The following is a 27,724-nucleotide window of genomic DNA, read 5'->3' on the forward strand; positions in this document are numbered from 1 at the left end:
CACTGGCGACGCTGCAAGAGTGATAACCGAGGATAAGATTGGCAGATTAATCTGGAGTATTAAAACAAAATATATAGCCTGGAATTTCTAAGTGTGGCGGCCGTGCAATTTCTCATTCTGATGGTGCAGGCATCTGACAAAGCCCGGATAATAAGGAGCTTTTTTAAAGCATAGGATATCGGCTGAATTTATTCAAGGGCTGCATATCTGAATAGTTATGATTCAGGATGATGCATTAGTTCTACAACCATTTGTAACAGGATTGATAAATCGGACACGTTCACCATTTGTTTTCTTAAATAATTCCCTTCCCGATTTGCAGAAGCTGCTGATCCAGAACATTAAAATTAAACCTTTAACTGACACAGGACACCGCTAGCGGCTCAGCAAGGGGTCATGGTCTTAAAGGGACAGAAAGGTCAAAAACGAAACGTGCATGGCTGCATTTCAATGTGAAATAGAAACATTTTTAGCAAAAATGCTTCCTGTAAAAATAACTAGTGGTTTTCTGCTGCATATGTACATATGCTGTGACAGGCTGGGCGCTACACCTTCTCAGGGAGCTGGCAGTGGTGTGCATTGCTTCTGAAGATGTCATTTGTGTCATACAAGCCACTGCTGGCTCACTGTATTTATATGTGTGCATAGCACCTCACAGCATATGTGCGTATGCTGCAGAAAAGCAGTAACTTTTATTAGACGCTTTTTTGCTAAGGAAGTATGTTACAGAAATGCTTCTATGTACTCATGTCACTACATTCAATGTTTGACTTTTCTATCCATTTAAAGGGAGAGTTTTTTGTTGTTTAAAAAGATAGATAATCCCTTTATTACCCATTCCCCAGTTTTGCATAACCAACACGGTTATATTAATACAATTTTTACCTCTGTAATTACCTTGTATCTAAGCCTCTGCAGACTGCCCCCTTATTTCAGTTCATTTCACAGACTTGCATTTTAGCCAATCAGTGCTGACGCCTAGGTAACTTCACGTGCGTGAGCGCAATGTTATCTATATGACACACATCTTGTGGTAAAAAAAACGTCAAAATACATTCAGATTAGAGGCGGCCTTCAAGGTCTAAGAAATTAGCATATCAACCTCCTAGGTTTAGCTTTCAACTAAGAATATCAAGAGAACAAAGCTAAATTGATGATAAAAGTAAATTGGAAAGTTGTTTAAAATTACATGCCCTATCTGAATCCCGAAAGTGTTTTTTGGACTAAACTGTCCCTTTAAACCGGCAGCAAGTTTTTGAAAATAACTGCTAACCTACAGATTTAAAATGAAGCATAGAGGCGTCTGATTTCCCATCAGGCTATGCAGATAGCTACCTAGGGGTGCCTTATCTAAGAGAGGCATCTTCTTGCCTAGTAAAGTATAACAACTATGTAAGGTCTATAAATGCCACTGCTGAAACCTCTCAAGGAAATTTCCTTTTTGATTTCCATGCACTTTTCAGTAGACACCTGTGAAGTGACAGCAGTAAATACGCAGGTTAGAAAGGGAGATTTCTGGGTAAAACAGAATTAAAATGATCATTATTATCATTTATGTGTTTATATGTGTACATAGGTATTACTATAGATAAGTACACATATAAATACATAAGTATACATATATATTTAAAGAGATATACATGTTTATAAGGCTGTTCTAATGGAGCCCTATGTAAAAGCACTTTCAACCCTAATCATTTCTCTGTGCAATATTATAATTAAATCATTTTTATTAGACAGCGTTAATATAAGTGTTACTTTACTGTACATTGTTTTTTTGATGGGTTTAGTGATACTTTTTAGGTTTGCGCTATGGTTAACGCCTTCTTTTCAGGAGCGGTGTTAACCAATGCGCAAATCACGATCGCATTTACTTCACACTTGTACTATAAATAGAATTATGGGTGCGCCCATAAAAGGCGCAATTTTGCCCCAACGCGAGCACACGGAGCAGTGCACTCCAACTGTAATCTAGACCTAAGGGTTATCTGTATAAATGCATTTGTTAAATTAATATTCTTTAGAAAATAGTGCGGTTAGATTTCCACAAACTGAATACGTAGAAGGCGCTACGGCTGAACAAGCGCCTGACAGGTTATCTGTATTCTGCAAACATTCCCCTCTTTTAAAGAGGTTTCGTCTGGACATTGGTAATCTGTTATCTTAACACCAAAGACTCCATTTTTTATGAGATTGAAAGAGATGGTTGACTGGCTCAACACTGCTTTAGTGACAGCTTTTCGTTTAGCGACACGCATCCGAGTCAAACTCTTTATCGTGTCATGTTATAAATGTTGTAAATCCTCTTGAATATGTTGCTTTTTGAGTTGACACTGCTTACACAACATCCCTCGCAGCACTGGCAAACTAATCATCACCTGTACTCAGATTAAAATCTTTTCAATGATATGTATAGGAAATCGATGATGGCGAATAGCGAAGGCTTACTCGTGTATGAAGGGGACAGAGTGTACGATCCTATCACCCTGCTACGATGATCCATTCAACCACCACTGGAATTGAAATTCCACAAAAACCAAGACCTTCATGTTAAGATTTTTCCCGTCTAAACCTTATGTGCTAGATAAAGATAGACATTAATTTCTGCTGTACGTCTGCACGAGAAAACAGATTAGATACATTTTCTTTCCAGAGAAATTCTCATTACAACTCATTTCCACTGGAGCAAATGTTTCTGGGTAATGATATGCAAATAAGGTGCACATGATATGTCTGAATAGTTTACACGTCATTTGGATACCAACGGCTGCTTGCTTCAGTGGAAATAGGTATAAGACTGATGAATAGCAAATCTCATTTGCATACCCAGAGTACTTTGCTCCAGTAGAAACACTGTCTGTTGAGAAAGGAAAAAACAAACACCTAATTAGTCTGGATTTGCTGATGTGCTACATGATTAATTTATATTCTTTTACTTATGGTGGAACATTTTTTTTTTATTCGCCATAATTTAGATAAAGGCTGGTTTAATTCCAGAAAGGAATACTAACTCCATCAAAAGATCGGAAAATATTTGTAGAAGTCGTCAGACATTTGTTCAGAGACCTAAGGGCCTTATTCTCTGAAGTCACCTAAACCATCACCAGGAAAGTAGAATTAAATAATTGGTTTCTCAGCACCTGATGCAGCTACATCGTTAGGGCCAAATTCACCTGTAATAATTAAAGAAATCAACTGACATTGAAGTGCCCAGTTCATTTTCAGAATCTTATGATGTAAAAACAATTTACTATAAGACTGCAAAGGCACATGCTTAAATCTTATGGAATCCAATTCTCTTAACCTCATGCTCATGTGGGTCCATCATAAGGCAAAGGAATTTACGCAAAATTTATATCAAGAGTTGCACTTTTCAAAACAGACCTTGCCAAACAAGACTGAAAAGTTCAACTGTCCCTCGAAGTCATCAAGCCATTCAGTTTCTTCCGTGCCATAAAAAGGTCAGAGCACAAAAGTCCGGAGAACGCCCACGGCACAATGGTGGGTGATACGGAAGTCTAGGAGAACGACTGCGATCATTGGAGCATGCCAGACAGCTCAGAGATAAGACGTCTAATGAACTCATTAGGCTAATGACAGAGCGTGGTTGACATTACAGGCTGCAGAGTTTCATGTGGGTGTACAAAATATGAACTATGCAAATGAGAAGGAAGAGAACCGACGCGTTGTGCAAATATCCCCAGTATGTAGACAGAATATCTGTAGCTATATGCACGCCCAATCAGCTTGTATTTTATATTTAAGATGCCATATTGAAAAGAAAAAAAAATAACACAAGGAAAAAAAAATGATAGTATATTGTTGAGCAAAATGTAGCACATACAAGCACATTGTTTCCATCTGGTTTATAATTAGATCTACGCAGCTTCTGATTGGCTCGCGTCTATTGCTGCACTCGATCATGAGAGCAGGCTGTGAATGTTTCTAAAGACAACACTCCTAATTACAATTTAGCAGCAATCACACAGATGAAACAAGGCGTCTGATGTCGTTATGAAGGGCGTGAAAGATCTAAATAATGCGGCTACCTAGGGGGAGGTGAAGAGGGAGCCGAATCTGAACATGTTAGAGTCTCAGTGTATAAGGTATTAAGGGTCTGTCACTGAGCTTATAGGTTTGTAATAAAAAGAGTAAAGTATAATCTTCTGGTATTCATGAAAAGGCTAAATACTCTAGGGTCATCAATTCCAAACAATCTCTTCTGCACCTCAAAACCCTGTGACTTGTGATTTTGTCTCAGCCAGGTGTGAAGCGCTATAGGTGAGGCTCCTCATTATAGTTTATGTAACTATCTACAGATTAACTGCACTAACAAGGTGTCTCATATACTGCATATACATATATATTATGGTATAGAAATAAACACAGACATTCCTTGGTTCTTGTCTTAACTTATTAGCCACCACATGATATAGAGTAAAACTATTTATCTATCTGTATATTTAGATCTATCAATATGTATCTATATATCTATCTGTATCTATCTATCTGTATATATCTATCTATCTCTATCAACATTTATATGTTTCTCTCTATCTATCTGTATCCATCTATATCTATGTATGTATATCTATCTATCTATCTATCTATCTGTATCTATCTATGTATCTATCTGTATATTTATATCTATCAATATGTATCTATCTATCTCTATCAATATTTATATGTTTCTCTCTATCTGTATATTTCATCTATCTGTATCCATCTGTATCTATCTATCTATCTATCTATCTATCTATCTATCTATCTATCTCTCTATCAATATTTATATGTTTCTTTCTATCTATCTGTATATGTCTTCTATCTGTATCCATCTATATCTATGTATATACATATCTATCTGTATATCTATCTGTATATGTATATCTATCTATCAATATGTATCTAGCTCTATTAATATTTATATATTTCTCTCTATCTGTATATTTCATCTATCTGTATCCATCTATGTCTTCTATCTGTATCCATCTATATCTATCTATCTATCTATCTATCTATCTATCTGTCTGTCTGTCTGTATCTATCTATCTATCTATCTATCTATCTATCTATCTATCTCTATCAATATTTATATGTTTCTATCTATCTGTATCCATCTATATCTATGTATGTATATCTATCTATCTATCTATCTATCTGTATCTATGTATCTATCTGTATATTTATATCTATCTATCAATATGTATCTATCTATCTCTATCAATATTTATATGTTTCTCTCTATCTGTATATTTCATCTATCTGTATCCATCTGTATCTATCTATCTATCTATCTATCTATCTATCTATCTATCTATCTATCTATCTATCTATCAATATTTATATGTTTCTCTCTATCTATCTGTATATGTCTTCTATCTGTATCCATCTATATCTATGTATATACATATATATCTATCTGTATATATATCTGTATATGTATATCTATCTATCAATATGTATCTAGCTCTATTAATATTTATATATTTCTCTCTATCTGTATATTTCATCTATCTGTATCCATCTATGTCTTCTATCTGTATCCATCTATATCTATCTATCTATCTATCTATCTATCTCTCTCTATCTATCTCTCTCTCTATCTAGCTATCTCCGTATCTCTCTACTTATATATCTTTCTATATCTAGCTATCTCTCTATCTAGCTATCTCTCTATCTAGCTATCTCTCTATATTGCTATCTCTCTATATTGCTATCTCTCTATATTGCTATCTCTCTATCTAGCTATCTCCGTATCTCTCTACCTATATATCTTTTTATATCTAGCTATCTTTATCGATCTATCTGTATCAGTCAAGTTATCTCTTTCCATTTTGAATATAATAACACTAAAATACGGTTTGCATGATAAATAATTGTATTATTAGGGAATCAGGGTATAGACAGATAAGTGTTTCTTACATAGAGTGTATTGCTATATGTCCTACATACAATGAGCTTTTGGCTGACAATGCTATATGTGACAGTTAAACCACTAATCTCTTCTAAATAACCGCTCTGTAGATATTGAGCTTTAGGCGATTTCCTATCAGTGTGTCAGGACATCAGCACTGATGCCTAAGGACAAGCCGTGTAGGGCCCATAAGCACATCTGAATAGAAATGTGATAGGGCAGATAAAATGAGTAGGAGGCTTTAGACAGAAGAACAGGAAAAGCAGACAAACTGCGCAGGACTTTAGTGAGCAAGTCCAACCTGTGAGGTGCAAAAGATACTTGGAGAAAATGGAAAACACATTTTTTGCTCTATGGTCATTCACCTTTAAGGAACTACTTTAAATGGACACTAAACCCAAATTTATTCTTTCATAATTCAGGCAGAGCAGCAATTTAGAGCAACTTTCTAATTTACTCCTATTATCAATCTTTCTTTGTTCTCTTTGTAACTTTATTTGAAAAGCATAAATGTAAGCTTAGGAGCCGACCCATTTTTGGTTAAGCACCTTGGGTAGTGTGACATTTAGTCACCAATCAGCAAGCACTACCCAGGTACTGAACTAAAAATGGGCCGGCTCTTAAAGCTTACGTTCATGCTTTTTAAATAAAGATAGCAAGAGAACAAAAACATAATTTATGTAAGAACTTACCTGATAAATTCATTTCTTTCATATTGGCAAGAGTTCATGAGCTAGTGACGTATGGGATATACAATCCTACCAAGAGGGGCAAAGTTTCCCAAACCTCAAAATGCCTATAAATACACCCCTCACCACACCCCCAATTCAGTTTAACGAATAGCCAAGCAGTGGGGTGATAAAGAAAGGAGTAGAAAGCATTAACAAAGGAAATTTGGAAATAATTGTGCTTTATACAAAAAATCATAGCCACCATAAAAAGGGTGGGCCTCATGGACTCTTGCCAATATGAAATAAATGAATTTATCAGGTAAGTTCTTGCATAAATTATGTTTTCTTTCATGTAATTGGCAAGAGTCCATGAGCTAGTGACATATGGGATATCAATACCCAAGATGTGGATCTCCACTCAAGAGTCACTAGAGAGGGAGGGAATAAAATAAAAACAGCCATATTCCGCTGAAAGAATTAATCCACAACTCAAAAAAAATAAGTTTATTTTCATATTTGAAAGAAAAAAACTTAAATCAAAAGCAGAAGAATCAAACTGAAACAGCTGCCTGAAGAACTTTTCTACCAAAAACTGCGTCCGAAGAAGAAAATACATCAAAATGGTAGAATTTAGTAAATGTATGCAAAGAGGACCAAGTTGCCGCTTTGCAAATTTGATCAACTGAAGCTTCATTCTTAAAAGCCCACGAAATGGAGACTGATCAAGTAGAATAAGCTGTGATTCTCTGAGGCGGGGCCTGACCCGACTCCAAATAAGCTTGATGAATCAAAAGTACATAACGGAAGTGGCCAAGACGGGCAACTGGACATCCTAACCAGATCCGCATACCAAAACCTGTGTGGCCATGCTGGAGCCACCAGCAACACAAATGATTGTTCCATGATGATTTTGGAAATCACTCTTGGAAGAAGAACTAGAGGCGGGAAAATGTAAGCAGGATGATAACACCAAGGAAGTGTCAGCGCATCCACTGCTTCTGCCTGAACATCCCTGGACCTGGACAGGTATCTAAGAAGTTTTTTGTTTAGATGAGAGGCCATGAGATCTATCTCTGGAAGACCTCACATCTGAACAATCTGAGAAAATACATCTGGATGGAGAGACCACTCCCCTGGATGTAAAGTTTGGCAGCTGAGATAATCCGCCTCCCAATTGTCTACACCTGGGAAAAGCAAAGCAGAGATTAGACAGGAGCTGGATTCCGCCCAAACAAGTATCCGAGATACTTCTTTCATAGCTTCGGGACTGTGAGTCCCACCCTGATAATTGACATATGCCACTGTTGTGATATTGTCTGTCTGAAAACAAATGAACGGTTCTCTCTTTAACAGAGGCCAAAACTGAAGAGCTCTGAGAATTGCAGAGTTCTAAAATATTTATTTGTAATCTCGCCTCTTGAGTTTTCCAAACCCCTTGTGCTGTCAGAGATCCCCAAACAGCTCCCCAACCTGAAAGACTCGCATCTGTTGTGATCACAGTCCAGGTTGGCCGAACAAAAGAAGCCCCTTGAACTAAATGATGGTGATCTATCCCCCATGTCAGAGAGTGTCGTACATTGGGATTTAAGGATATTAATTGTGATATCTTTGTATAATCTCTGCACCATTGATTCAGCATACAAAGCTGTAGAGGTCTCATGTGAAAACGAGCAAAGGGGATCGCGTCCGATGCTGCAGTCATGAGACCTAAAACTTCCATGCACATAGCCACTGAAGGGAATGACTGAGACTGAAGGTGATGGCAGGCTGCAACCAATTTTAAACGTCTCTTGTCTGTTAGAGACAGAGTCATGGACACTGAATCTATCTGGAAGCCTAAAATGGTGACCCTTGTTTGAGGAATCAAGAAACGTTTTGGTAAATTGATCCTCCAACCATGTTTCCGAAGAAACAACACTAGTTGATTCGTGTGAGATTCTGCAGTACGTAAAGACTGAGCTAGTACCAAGCTATCGTCCAAATAAGGAAACACTGCAATACCCTGTTCTCTGATTACAGAGAGTAGGGCACCCAGAACCTTTGAAAAGATTATTGGAGCTGTTGCTAGGCCAAATGGAAGAGCAACAAATTGGTAATGCTTGTTTAGAAAAGAGAATCTCAGAAACTGATAATGTTCTGGATGAATCGGAATATAAAGGTATGCATCCTGCAAGTCTATTGTGGACATATAATGTCCTTGCTGAACAAAAGGCAGAATAGTCCTTATAGTCACCATCTTGAAAGTTGGTACTCTTACATAACGATTCAAAATTTTCAGATCCAGAACTGGTCTGAATAAATTTTCCTTCTTTGGGACAATGAATAGATTTGAATAAAACCCCAAACCTTGTTCCTGAAGAGGAACTGGCATGATTACCCCTGAAGACTACAGGTCTGAAACACACTTCCTGAAAGCCTGAGCTTTAACTGGTTTTGCTGGGATACGTGAGAGAAAAAATCTTCTCACAGGAGGTCTTACTCTGAATCCTATTCGATACCCTTGAGAGACAATGCTCTGAATCCATTGATTGGACAGATTTTATCCAAATATCCTTGAAAAACCTTAATCTGCCCCCTACCAGCTGAGCTTGAAAGAGGGCCACACCTTCATGCGGACTTAGGGGCTGACTTTGGTTTCCTAAATGGCTTGGATTTATTCCAATTTGAGGAAGGCTTCCAATTGGAAGCAGATTCCTTGGGGGGAGGATTGAGTTTTTGTTCCTTATTCTGACAAAAGGAACGAAAACGGTTAGAAGCCTTAGATTTACCCTTAGGTTTTTTATCCTGAGGCAGAAAAACTCCCTTTCCCTCAGTGACAGTTGAAATAATAGAATCCAACTGAGAACCAAATAAATTATTACCTTGGAAAGAAAGAGATAGTAATCTAGATTTAGATGTCATATCAGCATTACAAGATTTAAGCCACAAAGCTCTTCTAGCTAATATATCTAAAGACATGGATCTAACATCAATTTTGATAATATCAAAAATGGCTTCACAAATAAAATGATTAGCATATTGCAGTAAGCGAATAATGCTAGATAAGTCAGAATCCAATTCCTGTTGCGCTAAATGCTCCAACCAGAAAGTTGATGCAGCCGCAACATCAGCCAAAGAAATTGCAGGTCTGAGAAGATGACCTGAATATAAATAGGCCTTCCTTAGATAAGATTCAAGCTTCCTATCTAAAGGATCCTTAAAGGAAGTACTATCTTCCATATGAATAGTGGTACGTTTAGCAAGAGTAGAAATAGCCCCATCAACTTTGGGGATTTTTTCCCAAAACTCTATAGATTTTGCTGGTAAAGGATACAATTTTTTAAACCTTGAAGAAGGAATAAAAGAAGTACCTGGCTTATTCCATTCCTTAGAAATCATACCAGAAATAGCCTCAGGAATAAGAAAAACCCCTGGAGAAACCACAGGAGGTTTAAAAACAGCATTTAAACATTTATTAGACTGAACGTCAAGAGGACTGGTTACCTCAATATCCAAAGTAATTAACACTTCTTTTAATAAAGAACGCATATACTCAATTTTAAATAAATAAGTAGATTTGTCAGTGTCAATATCTGAGGAAGGATCTTCTGTTTCAGATAGATCCTCATCAAAAGAGGATAAATTATTATGTTGTTGGTCATTTGAAATTTCATCAACTAAATGAGAAGTTTTAAAAGACCTTTTACGTTTATTAGAAGGTGGAAATGCAGACAAAGCCTTCAGGGTAGAATCAGAAACAAATTCTTTAAAATTTACAGGTATATCATGCACATTAGAAGTTGAAGGAGCTGCAACTAGCAATGTACTATTACTGATGGAAACACTATCTGCATGTAAAAGTTTATCATGACAACTATTACAAATGACATTCGGTGAAATAATTTCTACAATTTTACAGCAAATGCACTTAGCTTTGGTAGAACCGATGTCAGGCAGCAATGTTCCAGCAGATACTTCTGAGGCAGGATCAGATTGAGACATTTTGCAAAATGTAAGAGAAAAAACAACATATAAAGCAAAATTATTTATTTCCTTATATGACAGTTTCAGGAATGGGAAAAATGCAAATAGCATAGCCCTCTGATAGAGAAAAAGGCAAGAGGCAAACATCAATGGGGTATTGAAATAATGAAAAGGTTTGGCGCCAAGTATGACGCACAACGTAACTGAAACTTTTTTGACGCCAAAAATAACCGGAAATGACACACTCGCGTCACTAGTGACGCAACCGTGTGAAAGGTCTCGGCTTCAAGTATGACGCCGGAAATGACGACGTTGCGTCATAGACTTATTTTTTGCGCCAAATATATTTTCGCGCCGAGAATGACGCAATAAAGTTTAGCATTTGATGCACCCGCGGGCCTAATACCGCCCGCAATTTGCAAGAAGTAGTCAATTGAAAAAAAGACTAAACCCCAGGTAAGAAATAAATTTCTTAAAGTGTTTACATTCCCAAATATGAAACTGACAGTCTGCAGAAGGAAATATATGAACCTGACTCATGGCAAATATAAGTATAATACATATATTTAGAACTTTATATAATTTGCATAAATTGCCAAACCATAGCTGAGAGTGTCTTAAGTAAATAAAAACATACTTACCAAAAGACACCCATCCACATATAGCAGATAGCCAAATCAGTACTAAAACAGTTATCAGTAGAGGTAATGGTAAATTGAGAGTATATCGTCGATCTGAAAAGGGAGGTAGGAGATGAATCTCTACGACCGATAACAGAGAACCTATGAAATAGACCCCCGTTAGGGAAATCATCGTATTCAATAAGCGATACTCCCTTCACGTCCCTCTGACATTCGCTGTACTCTGAGAGGAATAGGGCTTCAACAATGCTGAGAAGCACATATCAACGTAGAAATCTTAGCACAAACTTACTTCACCACCTCCATAGGAGGCAAAGTTTGTAAAACTGAATTGTGGATGTGGTGAGGGGTGTATTTATAGGCATTTTGAGGTTTGGGAAACTTTGCCCCTCCTGGTAGGATTGTATATCCCATATGTCACTAGCTCATGGACTCTTGCCAATTACATGAAAGAAAAGAAAAATTGATAATAGGAGTAAATTAGAAAGTTGCTTAAAATTTCTGCTAAAAACTGGGGTTTAGTGTCCCTTTAACTAATAAAGTTTTGTTTCAGCACGGAGAGATCACAGAACAATTGGTCTTCGTCATTAGACCTGACTCATTGCTAACGCTATCAGTCATAACTAGATGTCACCATTCATCTGTTTTACACAATATCTGTTATAATAAACACGCTCCTGTTTGACACACTATAAAAAGACTTCACAAGACAAAAAACAAAGCGGAGTTTGGTTTGTGGATGACCCGTTCAGAGGTTCAGGCTCAGTGACTAATCACTTCATCCTATAAGGATGTCAGACCTGCATGAACATATTTATTATAATTTGTAAAACACTGACTGAGCTTACTATATTTTTACCCATTTAAAAATTAGGTGTAATTAGTTTAAAATTCTTGTAATTCTTTTTCCCCCCTGTAATTTAGTGTTTTTTTTTTTTCTTAATTTAGTTTATTTTATTTAATTGTAATTAATTGTAGGTAGTTTAGGTAATTAGTTTAATTATAGTGTAGTGGTAGGTGTAATTGTAACTTAGGTTAGGATTTATTTTACAGGCAAATTTGTACTTATTTTAACTAGGTAGCTATTAAATAGTTAATAATTATTGTACATAGTTAAAAATAAATACAAAGTTGCCTGTAAAATAAAAATAAAGTCTAAGCTAGCTACAATGAAACTATTAGTTATATTGTAGCTAGCTTAGGGTTAATTTTATAGGTAAGTATTTAGTTTTAAATATGATTAATTTATTTAATTGTAGTAATTTTATTTCATTTTAATTATATTATATTTAAGTTAGGGGTTAATAAATTTAATATAGTAGCGGCGATGTTGGGGGCGGCAGATAAGGTGTTAATAAATGTAGATAGGTGTCGGCGATGTTTGGGATGGCAGATTAGGGGTTAATAAAATGTAACTAGTGTTTGCGAGGCGGGAGTGTGGCGGTTTAGGGGTTAATATATTTATTAAAGTGGCGGCGATTTCCGGTCAGCAGATTAGGGGTTAAATAATTCATTAAAGTGTTTCCGATGTGGGGGGGGGGGGTAAGTTTAGGGGTTGATAGGTAGTTTATGGGTGTTAGTGTACTTTGTAGCACTTTAGTTAAGAGTTTTATGTTACAGCGTTAGCCCATAAAACTCTTAGCTACTGGCTTTTAAATGCGGTAGGAGTCTTGACAGGAGAGGGTCATAACGCTCACTTTTTCCAAGACTCGTAATACTGGCGTTAGGCAAATCCCATTAAAAAGATAGGATACACAATTGACGTAAAGGGATTTGCGATATGCTTGAGTCGCGGAAGAAAAGTGAGCGGTACACCTGTACCTGCCAGACTCGTAATACCAGTGGGCGTTAAAAAGCAGCGTGCTTTTTAAGGCTAACGCAAGACTCGTAATCTAGGTGATACAGCACACTTGTTATACAGCACTGCTGCCCTAATTATTTTTATTAAACTTAATGCACTGCAGAGTTGGAAGTGAAATAGTTTTGCTACAGGCAACTTAATGCCGTGCAGTGTTAAATCAAACAGAACAGCAGCGACTTACGGAGCCCCCCCCCCCGCTATGATGATTTGCAGGCACCGACACCCGAATTAGCTAAGTGTTAATCTTGGAGTTTTTATGTTGGTTAAAAACACTGTTTGAGAAGAAATTAAATTCTTTCTAATATAATCCCCACTAAATCCTCACTGTAATGCGCCGTGTGATATTGTTCTATGTGATTACATGTTTCGTCTTTACCTATCTGCCGCACAGGACTTTTATCGCTTGTGGTTCTTCAGACAGCACGGGGTGGCATCTGTGAAGCACGTTTGGTGTCAGCTATAGAAGGATCTATAAGGGTGATGCCATATTTTTATTATTTTGATTCATAGTGATGCTTAAAGTGCTATAAAAATGTTGAGATCTGTGCATATCCTAAGAGGGCTAATTAAGTAAAAATAGCTTGCATTAAAGTGGTTAAAAACTTCTGGCAAGTATTTTAAAATAATTTTTCATACAATTTTATCCCTGGCTCCAAATTTTAGGGTTATTCTCCATACATCTATATACAAATACAACTGTCTGGCACCTAAAAGTATGTCTGGCTCGCTAAATATTCTTACTGGCTTCTAAATTGTAAACAGATTTATCTACCACTGGTCTAATTTACTCCTAATATCAATTTTTCTTCATTCTCTTGGTATCTTTATTTGAAAAAGCAGGAATGGATGCTTAAAAGCCGGCCCATCTTTAGTTCAGCACCTGGGTAGCGCTTGCTAATTGGTGACTACATTGGGGCCGTCTCATAAGCTTACATTCCTGCTTTTTTAAATAAAAGATACCACGAGAACAAAGACAATTTGATAATAGGAGTAAGTTAGAAAGTTGCTTAAAATTACATGCTCTATCTGAATCATGAAAGAAAAAAAATTGGGTTCAGTGTCAATTTTTAAAGAAAGGGTTAATGGAGAGGCACTGCAGCAAAAATTTACATTTTGTCTCTATCCCAACTTGTTTATGTCCCTTTAAAAAGTTCATGAATTCAAGTAAAAATCCCCACTAGAGCTTTTTGGGTTCATCTCCGCAGAACATACAGAGCTATGACCTACGGCTATAATTAATATCAAGAAGAGGCAAATGTGTGTGATATAAGGACACCCGCTATAAAAAAACTGCAAAAATAACAAGTGTAAGCTGCCAAATACGCAATGCTACCTCAGGCATGAATTTTCACAAGAAACAATACAATCTTGAGATTTTCTCAGCACTTTTGGTATAAGTGTCACAGTCACACACATACCAGGGCCTAACCAAGCTGCAGAAGTTCCACATTTGTTCGCTGGCGAGCTCTTCTGCAAGCAATTGGACAGACAGCGGCGAGCGCACAGAAAAAAACTACACGTGCTTTATGGTCCGACCCTCCAACACTATTTACATAACTAGCATTATATATAGGCTTTTTTTCACATGAATAACAGGTTATTGCATCTCATTATAGACAAGCTTGACCACATATGAGTGGCTGGACACGTATGGACAAGTTTTATAGCAAAACACAAGTACAGTACACGCAGGTGACAGATCTTTCTGATAATCTCACATTTACATGAAATGATTTGGGGACCCAAACTAGCATGAGATAAAAAAAGTGTCTTCAAAATGTCAATCTCAGGATAAATGATACATGGTCGTCTAACTTAACTAATGTACAGTTAATAGATTTTTAGATCCTCCTTCATTAATATACTTAAAGGGACAGTCAACACTAACGTTGTTATTGTATAAAAAGATAGATAACACCTTTACTTCCCATTCCCCAGCTCTACACAACCGACAGTTATATTAATATACTTTATAACCTCTAAATCTCTGCCTGTTTTGTAAGCCATTACAGAAAGCCTCTTATCACATGCGTTTTATTTGCTTTACACAGCAAGAGCCTACTAGTTCGTGTGTGCCATATAGATAATATTGTGCTCACTCCCATGGGATTAATTATGAGAGGTCACTGATTGGCTGAAATTCAAGTCAGTCAAAAAAACTGAAATAAGGGGGCAGTCTGCTGAGGCTTAGATACAAGGTAATCACAGAGGTAAAACGTGTATTAATATAACAGTGTTGGTTATGCAAAACTGGGGAATGGGTAATAAAGGGATTATCTGTCTTTTTAAACATTAAACATTTTGGAGTTGACTGTCCCTTTAAGAATAAGAATAAAGAGTCATAAGACATCCGATTAGTCAGCAGTGTACAGTCTGCCTATTTCAGTATTCCTAGCAAATGCACCATCCGTAACATATAACCACAAAGCGCTACCGTTATGATGCCGGATGATAAAGAGTCTAGAACGTGCTTGCTAAAAGGGCATAATATCGCCAGGCTTTGATCAGACAAAGGTCTATTTGGGTGTAACAACAAAAAATAGGAAATACATTGGATGTGAAATGTTGCAGCAGATAAACAAGATGGTGCGTTGTTCCCTGGGAGAGATGAAAGAAGGATTAGAATATGAGCACAGGGGGTCCTCTAGCATTGAACTAAAGCGTAAATCCCAGCATGACTTTCTTCTGATTACAACCGTGTCTGGTCATTACTCAGCTGGCGACTTAAGAAATGTTCTGCACCTCTCTCACCAAGCAGGGTCTAGCTTCCCATCTGATTCTCACTATCATGTTTAGTTTTTCAGTGCATTGCTGCTGTGTTTTAGATTATTTATTTGTCTTGCTCATCCCTCTATGGTGTACCCACTCCTCCCCCACAATCTATTCCTTCATTTAGTAAAGGAGATGAAGCAAAAAGCCTATATGTATGCCACTTACAGGGTAAAACATAGTTTAGAATGTCATAGATAAAATATAAAAATCCCATGGTTCTTGTGTGATTTGCAGGGGAGTAATGCAAGAAGTGTGCAACAGAAGAAGGGTGGGCAAGTGGTGGTTGTGGTGGAAGGACCAAAGGCTATGTAATAAAAGGGAGTATTGAGATCTAGTCCACACAGGGGGGGGGGGGCTCTCTTTTGCTCTGTTGGCACAGAGGTATTGCCAAAAAGTTTACATCTTAATTTTCCGTAAAAGACTGAAGTTTTGGCACCAAAATGAGGTTTGTGCGGTTACTATTGGCAAACAAAGAGGAAAAGGTTTAGGTTGACCTATAAGACAACAAACTCATGGACTCCCATAACTTCTAAAGTTGTGCCATGAAAAGGTCAGGGTTTTTTATAGAATGTAAACCAAACGGTGCTATGGTGGCTGCCAAAATATCACATATGCAATGTTGCCATAGCCACAATGTGTCCAAAGCAATGTTGCTACTTAACTGCAGAGAATGCAATGCATTGAAGCCCTCAAAGGCACCAATAGTGTTTCACCAAATCTTAACCTTGACCCAGTTCCAACCACAACATTCTTGCACAGGGATATGGCGAGTAGTGACAATTAAGAATACATGAGACCTTCACGTGCAACATCACCTTGTAAAGACTGGTCAAACAACGATATTGTGGTCACTTTACTGCAGAGATATATTGTATGTAGCTTTGCCTCGGATTAACTGATTCTTTTCTACAGGACTATTCCTATTAAGTAGTTAAGTTGACTTTGCATCATGTTTACTGCTTAACATAATGTAACAACTTAACTTGCAAAACTATCAAAAGTGGTCCACAACTGTGACCTTTGGAAAAGCCGAGTTGGCCTTCACTTTAAGATGTTGCTGAAGAAAGATCCCTGAAAAAGTATTTTGTACTTAAAATAAGCCACACACAATTTTGTTTACAGCTCATAAAGGCTTTTCTTAAAAACCTAATTTGTTAGGCGCAGTTGGAGGGGAAAAAAAAAACAAAACAAATGAAGATGCTTAGAGAGCACTTTGTTGCCAAAGTCCCTGAGGAACAAAGAGGGTAATAGCCAGAACAATGGCTTCCTCCAATCATAACCGTAAATAATAAATAAATGGAGGTGGTGATGGTAATAGGCACTTCTGCAGAAGATGAAAAGCTGGCCGGTTGACGCGCCTGATAAATAAATGATATCATAAAGCAGAACAGCATCTACTTCACTCCAGCCTGAAACAATAAACAAAGCCTTCCAAATATTCTCTTTTATGGCTCAGGAATGCACTTGGCTATTTATAAAGTGTCACTTTGTGTGCTCTTTATATACCGTAGAAAGATAAAAGAAGGGAATCTAACAAAACAAAAATTGCACAGAGCTTCTGTATATCATGGGAGGGAGTTATAAAGCTGGCTCTGAGAAGCAGAGAACTTTCAGAGAGTGTTTTTACCGCTGCTGCATGGGGGGGAGGGTGTAAATGTCTTACAAAGCGCTACGGAAAAGAGTAGCCAATCGTGAATAAATAATGCAGGAAGGAATTTTAGGCCAATCTAGAGCAAAGAGAATGGGGGAGATTGGTGTAAAGGAGCAGTCAGGTCAGTAATGAGTAGAGACAGACAAGGATAACAGGAGACTGTCTGAGAAACTAGACCAGGAGCAAATGATGCAGGTAACGCCGAAAAGAAACGTAATAATATTATTATATTTTAGCTTACTTGTAAAGTGATGACAAATTCTGTAGTGCTGGGTACGTGTAGCGGTAATACAATGATTCTGATTCATGGTAAAAAATACATAAACACACAAAACAAAAACAGTGAATGCAGCAGGAGGAAAGCCCTACACTGAAGAGCTTACAATCTACAGCACAATTGCAGCGAATTGTTTGTCTGTAGATGGCTGCGAGCTGGCTTTTTTTTCAGGAGAGCCCTGAAAATTACTTTAACAAACAAGAGCAAAGCAGAATTTATACCATAAGGAATGGGGCCGCGTATCTCTAGCAGATAACATTCCAGCTCTCTCTAGACTGGTCACAATGTCACTGAATGTCACTTAATCACCCAGCAGCAAGTGACACCCATCTCCTCTCTATTAGATCTAGTATAGCAATATGAATGTATACATATATGAGTGTAACTGTGCATACTGTGCGTGTGCAGGTGAGTGTGTGTAATTGTGCATACTGTGCGTGTGTGTAATTGTGCATACTGTGCATGTGAGTGTGTGTAACTGTGCGTGTGTGTAATTGTGCATACTGCGCATGTGTAGGTGAGTGTGTGTAATTGTGCATACTGTGCGTGTGTGTAATTGTGCATACTGTGCATGTGAGTGTGTGTAACTGTGCGTGTGTGTAATTGTGCATACTGCGCATGTGTAGGTGAGTGTGTGTAATTGTGCATACGTAGGTGAGTGTGTGTAATTGTGCATACTGTGCATGTAAGTAACTGTGCGTGTGAGTGTATAATTGTGCATACTGTGCATGTGTGTAATTGTGCATACTGTGCATGTGTGTAATTGTGCATACTGTGCATGTGTAGGTGAGTGTGTGTAATTGTGCATACTGTGCATGTAAGTAACTGTGCGTGTGAGTGTATAATTGTGCATACTGTGCATGTGTGCAATTGTGCATACTGTGCGTGTGTAGGTGAGTGTGTGTAATTGTGCATACTGTGCATGTGAGTGTGTGTAATTGTCCATACTGTGCGTGTGTAATTCTGCATACTGTGCGTGTAGGTGAGTGTGTGTAATTGTGCATACTGTGTGTGTGTGTAATTCTGCATACTGTGCGTGTGTGTGTAATTGTGCATACTGTGCGTGTGAGTGTGTGTAATTGTGCATATTGTGCGTGTGTAATTGTGCATACTTTGCTTGTAGGTGTGTGTAATTGTGCATGTGAGTGTGTGTAATTGTGCATACTGTGCGTGTGTGTAATTGTGCATGTGAGTGTGTGTAACTGTGCATACTGTACATGTGTGTAATTGTGCATACTGTGCATGTGAGTCTGTAACTGTGCATACTGTGTGTGTGTGTGTGTAATTGTGCATACTGTGTGTGTGTGTAATTGTGCATACTGTGTGTGTGTGTAATTGTGCATGTGAGTGTGTGTAACTGTGCGTGTGTAATTGTGCATGTGAGTGTGTGTAACTGTGCATACTGTACATGTGTGTAATTGTGCATAATGTGCATGTGAGTCTGTGTAATTGTGCATACTGTGCATGTGAGTGTGTGTAATTTTGCATACTGTGTGTGTGTGTGTGTGTGTGTGTAACTGTGCATACTGTGCATGTGAGTGTGTGTAATTGTGCATACTGTGTGTGTGTGTGTAATTGTGCATACTGTGCATGTGAGTGTGTGTAATTGTGCATACTGTGCATATGAGTGTCTGTAATTGTGCATACTGTGCATGTAAGTAACTGTGCATGTGAGTGTATAATTGTGCATACTGTGCGTGTGTAGGTGAGTGTGTGTAATTGTGCATACTGTGCATGTGAGTGTGTGTAATTGTGCATACTGTGCATATGAGTGTCTGTAATTGTGCATACTGTGCATGTAAGTAACTGTGCATATGAGTGTCTGTAATTGTGCATACTGTGCATGTAAGTAACTGTGCATGTGAGTGTATAATTGTGCATACTGTGCGTGTGTGTAATTGTGCATACTGTGTGTGTGTAGGTGAGTGTGTGTAATTGTGCACAATGTGCATGTGAGTGAGTGTAATTGTGCACACTGTGCATGTGAGTGAGTGTAATTAAGCACACTGTGCATGTGAGTGTGTGTAATTGTGCATACTGTGCGTGTGAGTGTGCGTAATTGTGCATACTGTGCGTGAGTGTGCGTAATTGTGCATACTGTGCAGGGGAGTCTGTGTAACTGTGCATACTGTGCGTGTGTGTAACTGTGCATGCGAGTGTAACTGTGCATACTGTGCGTAACTGTGCATGCGAGTGTAACTGTGCATGCGAGTGTAACTGTGCATACTGTGCGTGTGTGTAACTGTGCATGCGAGTGTAACTGTGCATACTGTGCATGTGTGTAACTGTGCATACTGTGCGTGTGTGTAACTGTGCATGCGAGTGTAACTGTGCATACTGTGCGTGTGTGTAACTGTGCATGCGAGTGTAACTGTGCATACTGTGCGTGTGTGTAACTGTGCATGCGAGTGTAACTGTGCATACTGTGCGTGTGTGTAACTGTGCATACTGTGCGTGTGTGTAACTGTGCATGCGAGTGTAACTGTGCATACTGTGCGTGTGTGTAACTGTGCATGCGAGTGTAACTGTGCATACTGTGCGTGTGTGTAACTGTGCATGCGAGTGTAACTGTGCATACTGTGCGTGTGTGTAACTGTGCATGCGAGTGTAACTGTGCATACTGTGCGTGTGTGTGTAACTGTGCATGCGAGTGTAACTGTGCATACTGTGCGTGTGAGTGTGCGTAATTGTGCATACTGTGCGTGTGAGTGTGCGTAATTGTGCATACTGTGCAGGGGAGTGTGTGTAATTGTGCATACTGCGCATGTGAGTCTGTGTAACTGTGCATACTGTGCGTGTGAGTAACTGTGCATACTGTGCGTCTGTGTAACTGTGCATGCGAGTGTAACTGTGCATACTGTGCGTGTGTGTAACTGTGCATGCGAGTGTAACTGTGCATACTGTGCGTCTGTGTAACTGTGCATGCGAGTGTAACTGTGCATACTGTGCGTGTGAGTAACTGTGCATACTGTGCGTGTGAGTAACTGTGCATACTGTGCGTGTGAGTAACTGTGCATACTGTGCGTGTGAGTAACTGTGCATGCGAGTGTAACTGTGCATACTGTGCGTGTGAGTAACTGTGCATGCGAGTGTAACTGTGCATACTGTGCATGTGAGTAACTGTGCATACTGTGCGTGTGAGTAACTGTGCATGCGAGTGTAACTGTGCATACTGTGCATGTGTGTAACTGTGCATGCGAGTGTAACTGTGCATACTGTGCGTGTGAGTAACTGTGCATGCGAGTGTAACTGTGCATACTGTGCGTGTGAGTAACTGTGCATGCGAGTGTAACTGTGCATACTGTGCATGTGAGTAACTGTGCATACTGTGCGTGTGAGTAACTGTGCATACTGTGCGTGTGAGTAACTGTGCATACTGTGCGTGTGTGTAACTGTGCATGCGAGTGTAACTGTGCATACTGTGCATGTGAGTAACTGTGCATACTGTGCATGCGAGTGTAACTGTGCATACTGTGCGTGTGTGTAACTGTGCATACTGTGCGTGTGAGTAACTGTGCATGCGAGTGTAACTGTGCATACTGTGCGTGTGAGTAACTGTGCATGCGAGTGTAACTGTGCATACTGTGCATGTGTATATAGAACTTCAAAAAGCATAAACAGTTCCGTATGTAAAAGTGATTAGTGTTGGCAAATGACACCATTTAGATAAGAATCAACAAGAACTTACTTGGAATTACACACAGAAACAATCTACTGAACAAGAAAGAAGAAAAAATCAAAATAAATAAATGAAAAAATAACTAAATTGGAAAAAAAAAAGACGTCCATAATAATTAAAAACAGCTGAAATACATTAGGCGCATAATTGCGCAGGTCTCTTTTTTACCCAGATGCTTTGGAAGAATTTACAAGTTTGTCAAAATCTCCCGTTAACAGCTGGTAAGTTATTTGTCGCCGTTTCAGCTACAGACGTGTAAAAGTCTTATTCTTTAATTGTTTCAACTAATTAGCATTAAATAATTAACACAAATAAAAAGGGAGATGAGCTATGCTCAATACAATTATTGCTAGATTGAATTAATGAAACAGAAGTAAACGATGCACATTTTTTGCCATGAAGCGAGTATATTTTTGTTGGCTCTATAATTCCTTCTTTGTTAAATTGTGACCGTTTCATTGAGTGGACAGAGAGTGGAACCAGCAATATATCAAAGGCAGCTGTCTGATCGCTGTCCGTGGTTCTGATCCCGGGGTCCCCTTTCTGGCTCGCTGTGATATCCATAAGTCACAATTACGTGGCTAATTTAGTTGTGTTTTTGGCAAGCAGAAGGAAAATATGCCATCTTATTGGGATCAGTTTATCAGTGATCGTCAGACGTGTCGACCACACATTTTTACAGAAGCAGAGCAAATATGTTTACTGTAGACTTAATAAAGTTTTTTGTTTTTTTTTAGATAGGTTAAAGGGATACTGAACCCAATTTTTTCATGAAACTTGGCCATCCATAGGTTTTGGAACTACATTTCCCATGATGCTCAGCCAGCTGCTATCCTGGCTGAGCATCATGGGAAATGTAATTCAAAACCTCTGGAGGGCCAAGTTTGACGATGTTTGAGATAGAGCAGCAATTTTAAGCAGCTTTCTAATTTGCTCCTATTATCAATTTTTATTCGTTCTCTTGCTATCTTTTTTGAAAAAGCAGGAATGTAAGTTTACAAGCCGGCCCATTTTTGTTCAGCACCTGGGTACAGCTTGCTGATTGGTAGCTAAATGCACCCACCAATCAGGGTGCTGAATCAAAAATTCCAGATTTTTCAAATAAAGATACAAAGAGAACGAAAAAAAAATCATAGACGGAAATTAGAAAGCTGCTTAAAATAGCTGCTCTATCTGAATCATGAAAGAAGAAAAAAATTGGGTTCAGTGTCCCTTTAACTGGATGCAATAACCACACCTCTACAAATGAGGTCTTTATTTGTGGCTGGAGACCTTTAGTATCCTCACATATATTAGAAATTCATTAATTGTTTAATTCAATTATTTGTCCAAACAAACATAAAAACGTGAAACTAATGGATCTCTAGTAAGTGTATTAAACTCTGAGTCCCTTTAAATCAATCACTGGTTTCCTCAAGGGAAATGTAGAACCTTAGTTGAAGATCTATATCAGGCTAAGCCAATCCTATTCATTATGGAGATTTGTGTTCACATTCAAACCATCACCTAGGTATCCGCCCTAGTGTTCCGCTTTGTCCCTTGGTGACGGCTCCCTGACACCAAGAACATATGACATAGTTCCATAATAAGCCAAACCTACAGGATCCTTATGAATATGGTGCAAGTCAGACACAGGCAGCTTTCCTCCTCGTTTGTCGTCTGCATAAACAGAACAAACACACATTTGTGCAGAGCGTCTAACTGCGCTTCACAGCATTCTAGCACTTTTGTTTCTGAACAACGCATAATCTCAGCCTGAAACCTTACAAGTCTCTTTGAATCTGTGCCAGACACAGAATGTTGCTTGCAAAAAAAAAAGCCTTAGGTTAAAAACAAGACAATGCTCCAGAACAAAAAGCCTTAGGTTAAAAACAAGACAATGCTCCAGAACAAAAAGCCTTAGGTTAAAAACAAGACAATGCTCCAGAACAAAAAGCCTTAGGTTAAAAACAAGACAATGCTCCAGAACAAAAAGCCTTAGGTTAAAAACAAGACAATGCTCCAGAACAAAAAGCCTTAGGTTAAAAACAAGACAATGCTCCAGAACAAAAAGCCTCAGAACCAATACCAAGTACATTTTTATTACAGCACACATTTGAGGAAATATATACTTTATATAAATGACAAGTGCCAAAGTCTTACCTCAATGCGACCGGTATCTGGTTGGAAGCCGCGGGCCGGATCCTCAGTTGTAACTCTGCACTGGATAGCGCAGCCATTTATTCTGATGTTCTCCTGTTTCAGGCCAAGCTCAGGAAGACTCTTCCCCTCTGCCACATGGATCTGAGCATGAACGAGGTCAACACTGGAAAACAAGCATCATATGAGGAGATTATAAAGTGATTTTTCATTTCCACTTTCAGTGGTCAAATAATTTGCACTCTCAGAACATTGAACAGTCACTTAACGTCTTCTCTTAGTTAAAGCTTCTACAAGTGTCTACTTGGCTGGAATGAGGTTGTAGATCCCACACAAAAAAAGTCCATCAGATTCTAGAAGGACTCTGTTAATACTTCCAGATGGGCCTCAGATACCTCACCAATAGAGTCTATTGTGTTGGATTACGACCATAAAAACATGACCTACAGTGTTTCAGCAGTGTTCTAGATCACACACCGTTTACTAGGTTCCTACTGGACTTTATCACAAATACACAGTCTGGGATCTTAAACCCCAGTGGAACTTAAAGTCTGTTGAGTCCCAGAGGTTTTACAGAACAATACACATTCTATAGTTTTAACTTAATTCTAGTTGACACACAAAGTCTATATAGTTTCTAGATTATTAAAGATTCCAAAGTCTGTTGAGTTCCAGATGTTTTACAGAACAATACACGTTCTACAGTTTCAAATGAGTTCTATTTGACACACAAAGTCTAATAGGTTTCTAGATCAATCAAGTTCTACTCTGTTTCAAAGAGGTCCCCACGCACACATGGGTCTACTGAGTTCCAGTTCACACTTAAAAAATCTACTGAGTTTTACTGAGTCTTCTTCATCACATCACATACAAATCTAATAATGTATGTGTTTCTAGATCATACCAGATGGTATACTGGAGTAAGTCCCTCTCTACATATAACTGTAGCTCATTTCCCTTTACATATCTCAGCTACAGTTTCCTAAACCACTTTATTTTTTCTCTGCATGAAGAACGACAATTTTAAGATAGTTTCTTTTTTTTTCTAACTGCTTTAACATCAACTGATTATAAAACTTCATTCTATGTAAGTGAGCCCTTGAGTACACGCAGGCCATAAAGTGGAGCGTAAAAGCAAATCCGTTTACTCTTTATGTTTTGTATAACTACAGAACAGTGATTGTGACAAATCCCCAAAAACATGACCCTTCTCTCGCTCAAGTATCAAAAAATCGTAGGCATGAAGAGACATCATACAACATTTTTTTATTATTATATTGTGATAGAGGCGCCCCTCTCCTTCACACCTAACCCTGTGTAAGGAGATAACGAGATCTCATGCTTTTCCGTACGGGGAGTGACCTCCCCGTACGGACAAGAAACTTCTTAGGTAATTTCACCTGGCCATAGAGCTTAAAGGGAAACTAAACCCAATGTTTGTTCTTTCATGATTCAGATAGAGCAGACATTTTAAGCAACTTTCTAACTTACTCCTATTATCATTTTTTTTTCATTCTCTTGCTATCTTTATTTGAAAAAGCAGGAATGTAAGCATACAAGGCTGCCCATTTTTGGTTCAGCATCCTAAGAAGCGCTTGCTGATTGGTGGCTACATTTAGCCACCAATCAGCAAGCACTACCCAGGGTGCTGAACCAAAAATGGTCCAGCTCATATTTCTTACATCCCTGCTATTCAAATAAAGATAGCAATAGAACAAAGAAAAATTGACAATAGGAGTAAGTTAGAAAATTGCTGTTGTATCTTAATCATGAAAAAAAAAAAATGGGTGTAGTTTCCCTTTAAGAGAAATGGGCACAAGGACTCCAGGTCTAGTATATTGCAAACTCTTCTGCGCAAGACCATTTTGTTTTTAGTCTATCATTACTTTTAATAATCTGATTTATTATTATTATTATTATTATTATCGGTTATTTGTAGAGAGCCAACAGATTCCGCAGCGCTATAATCCTATTTATTATTATTAATAATCTTATTTATTATTATTATCGGTTATTTGTAGAGCGCCTACAGATTCCGCAACGCTATACCAGACATTTGGTTATTGCAGAATAGCTGCATGTTTTACAAGTAAGCAATTACCCATACCCTGTATACAGACATCCTAGCTAAATATACATCCTAAGCAGATGCCAATGAGGAACACGTTTAATGAAATTATCTCTTTATTCTCTGTTGTAGAACGATGGATTGTGAATTTGCTTATTTAAAGTAACAGTGTTCAAGTTACAGAGAAATAGCCCAGATAAAAAAAAACATTTGGTGCCTGGTTACAGTGACCTGCAGTGTATTCAAATATAATAAGAGAAACAAAGATGGCTTCCTTCACGCCACCAGCCATTAACTCTCACACATCAGACAGGGGCCCTGAGGCAAACAGAAGGCTGAGGTTGATGGCTTTGTAATCATGTTGAAGACTTAGCAGAGTGGAAGGAAAGGACATCACTTTGTGAGCGGGGTCTGAAGAGGAGCAGTTGTAATTATACTGTCAACATGCCTCTTACATGGTACATCGAAACGCGCTTTTACTAGAGAGTGGCTCTTCTGGAACACAGATTATATATATGTAAATATCTGCACGTGCTCACACATCAGCAACATATACAGTATACTCTATTACAGAGGTGTTTGTCTATTTCCTGAAATACACTGTGTAGAAATAAGTGCAAATATATTCTGTCTAACCTCACACTAAGGAATGCACATTACAACACGCCTTACGCACAAACTGCTGCACAGCTTAATACAAAGATCATACATTGTGTTCTGCAGGAATGAGTTATATATGCAGCATGTAAAGAAAAAGGGTTACAGTTACACATTGTAAAATATATTATTTCCATGCACATACGCAATAAAAATTCTGTATATGATAATGATGAAGAGATTATTCAATTTAACAAGTGTCTTGGGAGATCTTCAGAGATTTCCTTATCAGTGCTATTGAAAATCAATTATAGAGGCAGATACACATTAAAAACGTGTGAAATACGGCCCACACTATTCAGTACTATGTAGCAGAAATAAGGGGGTGATGGTAATAGGAGAAACCAGGACAACCAGGGACAACTCACTGCCCAATGTGCTTAGCAGCCAGCAGAAGACAGACACGATCATCTGTGGTGACCATGTTCCTTGTGCAGAAGAGGATTTAGGTTGTAGAAAGAGGCGCTGGTTCATAGGGGATTCCTGAAGATTCCACTCTGTGTTCCACAATTCCTCCCGGAAAACTGTGTCTTTATCTGTTAGAAAATATCACATTGGCGTAGTGTTTCCAAACACCTCATAAACAAGTGCAAAATACTACAGAGTAATTTTGAATAAAACGACTCTTGAGAAAGACGGTATATCCATTGAAACGCGTTGAGCTCAATAAATCTACTTTTTATACTCAAATAAATTTGTATCTATCTTTCCTGACCATTTGTGGAGCCATTTTATTCAAAATTACTCTGAGTATTTTACACTTGTTTATGAGGTGTTAGAAAATATCACATTGGCGTAGTGTTTCCAAACAGATAAAGACACAGTTTTCCGGGAGGAATTGTGGAACAGAGTGGAATCTTCAGGAATCCCCTATGAACCAGCGCCTCTTTCTACAACCTATATCGATTTAACAGCCTTTGGGAGAGAAAGTTGGAAGGCTGCGGTTCTACCCAGAGGGGAGTGCTTATTCCTATTGTATACTTTTTTGCAGAAGAGGATTGCCTGGTATTTCGGGCATGGACCATTAGTTTTAAGCGGGATCAGACTGATTTACTTCAGGAAAGTCAACTGGGCTAAAAGGTGGTAACTTGCAAAAGAACATTCTCCCGAGTCATTGTTTGTTCCTGGTTGAGAGCTTTTGCCAGAAGAAATTACATACAAATATGTTGTACAACACTTCCGCAGAGAATATTGCAAAAAACAATAAGGGCTTGCCAATTTTCACAACTTAGGTTGCCATATAGCCTTGAACTGATATTAAAAACTCACATGAACGTGTCATGGCCACACAAAACCGCTCCAAATCAGGCTGCTCAATGTGGAAAACTTTATTGTAAGCAATGGGGCAAAAAGCATAAAGTGTATCTCCATGTGTTTTATGTCAAAAGTCTTCACCAGAGAGCCATATAACAATTACATATAAGTTTAGCA

The 27,724-nt window shown here is 38.2% G+C and overlaps 1 protein-coding gene across 4 annotated transcripts in view; it reads right to left on the reverse strand.

The window, feature by feature from the left end:
• The window catches only part of PC (pyruvate carboxylase), a 1,247,468-nt gene that overhangs the window by 328,446 nt on the left and 891,298 nt on the right, over window positions 1–27,724 (reverse strand). For all 4 annotated transcript variants that reach the window (XM_053719999.1, XM_053720000.1, XM_053720001.1 and 1 more), the window contains one exon: window positions 23,572–23,734. In XM_053719999.1, the coding sequence (XP_053575974.1) occupies window positions 23,572–23,734 (163 nt within the window). The remainder of the gene's footprint in view (window positions 1–23,571; window positions 23,735–27,724) is intronic.

Source organism: Bombina bombina, chromosome 7, assembly GCF_027579735.1.
Source record: "Bombina bombina isolate aBomBom1 chromosome 7, aBomBom1.pri, whole genome shotgun sequence".
NCBI classification, from domain to species: Eukaryota; Metazoa; Chordata; class Amphibia; order Anura; family Bombinatoridae; genus Bombina; species Bombina bombina.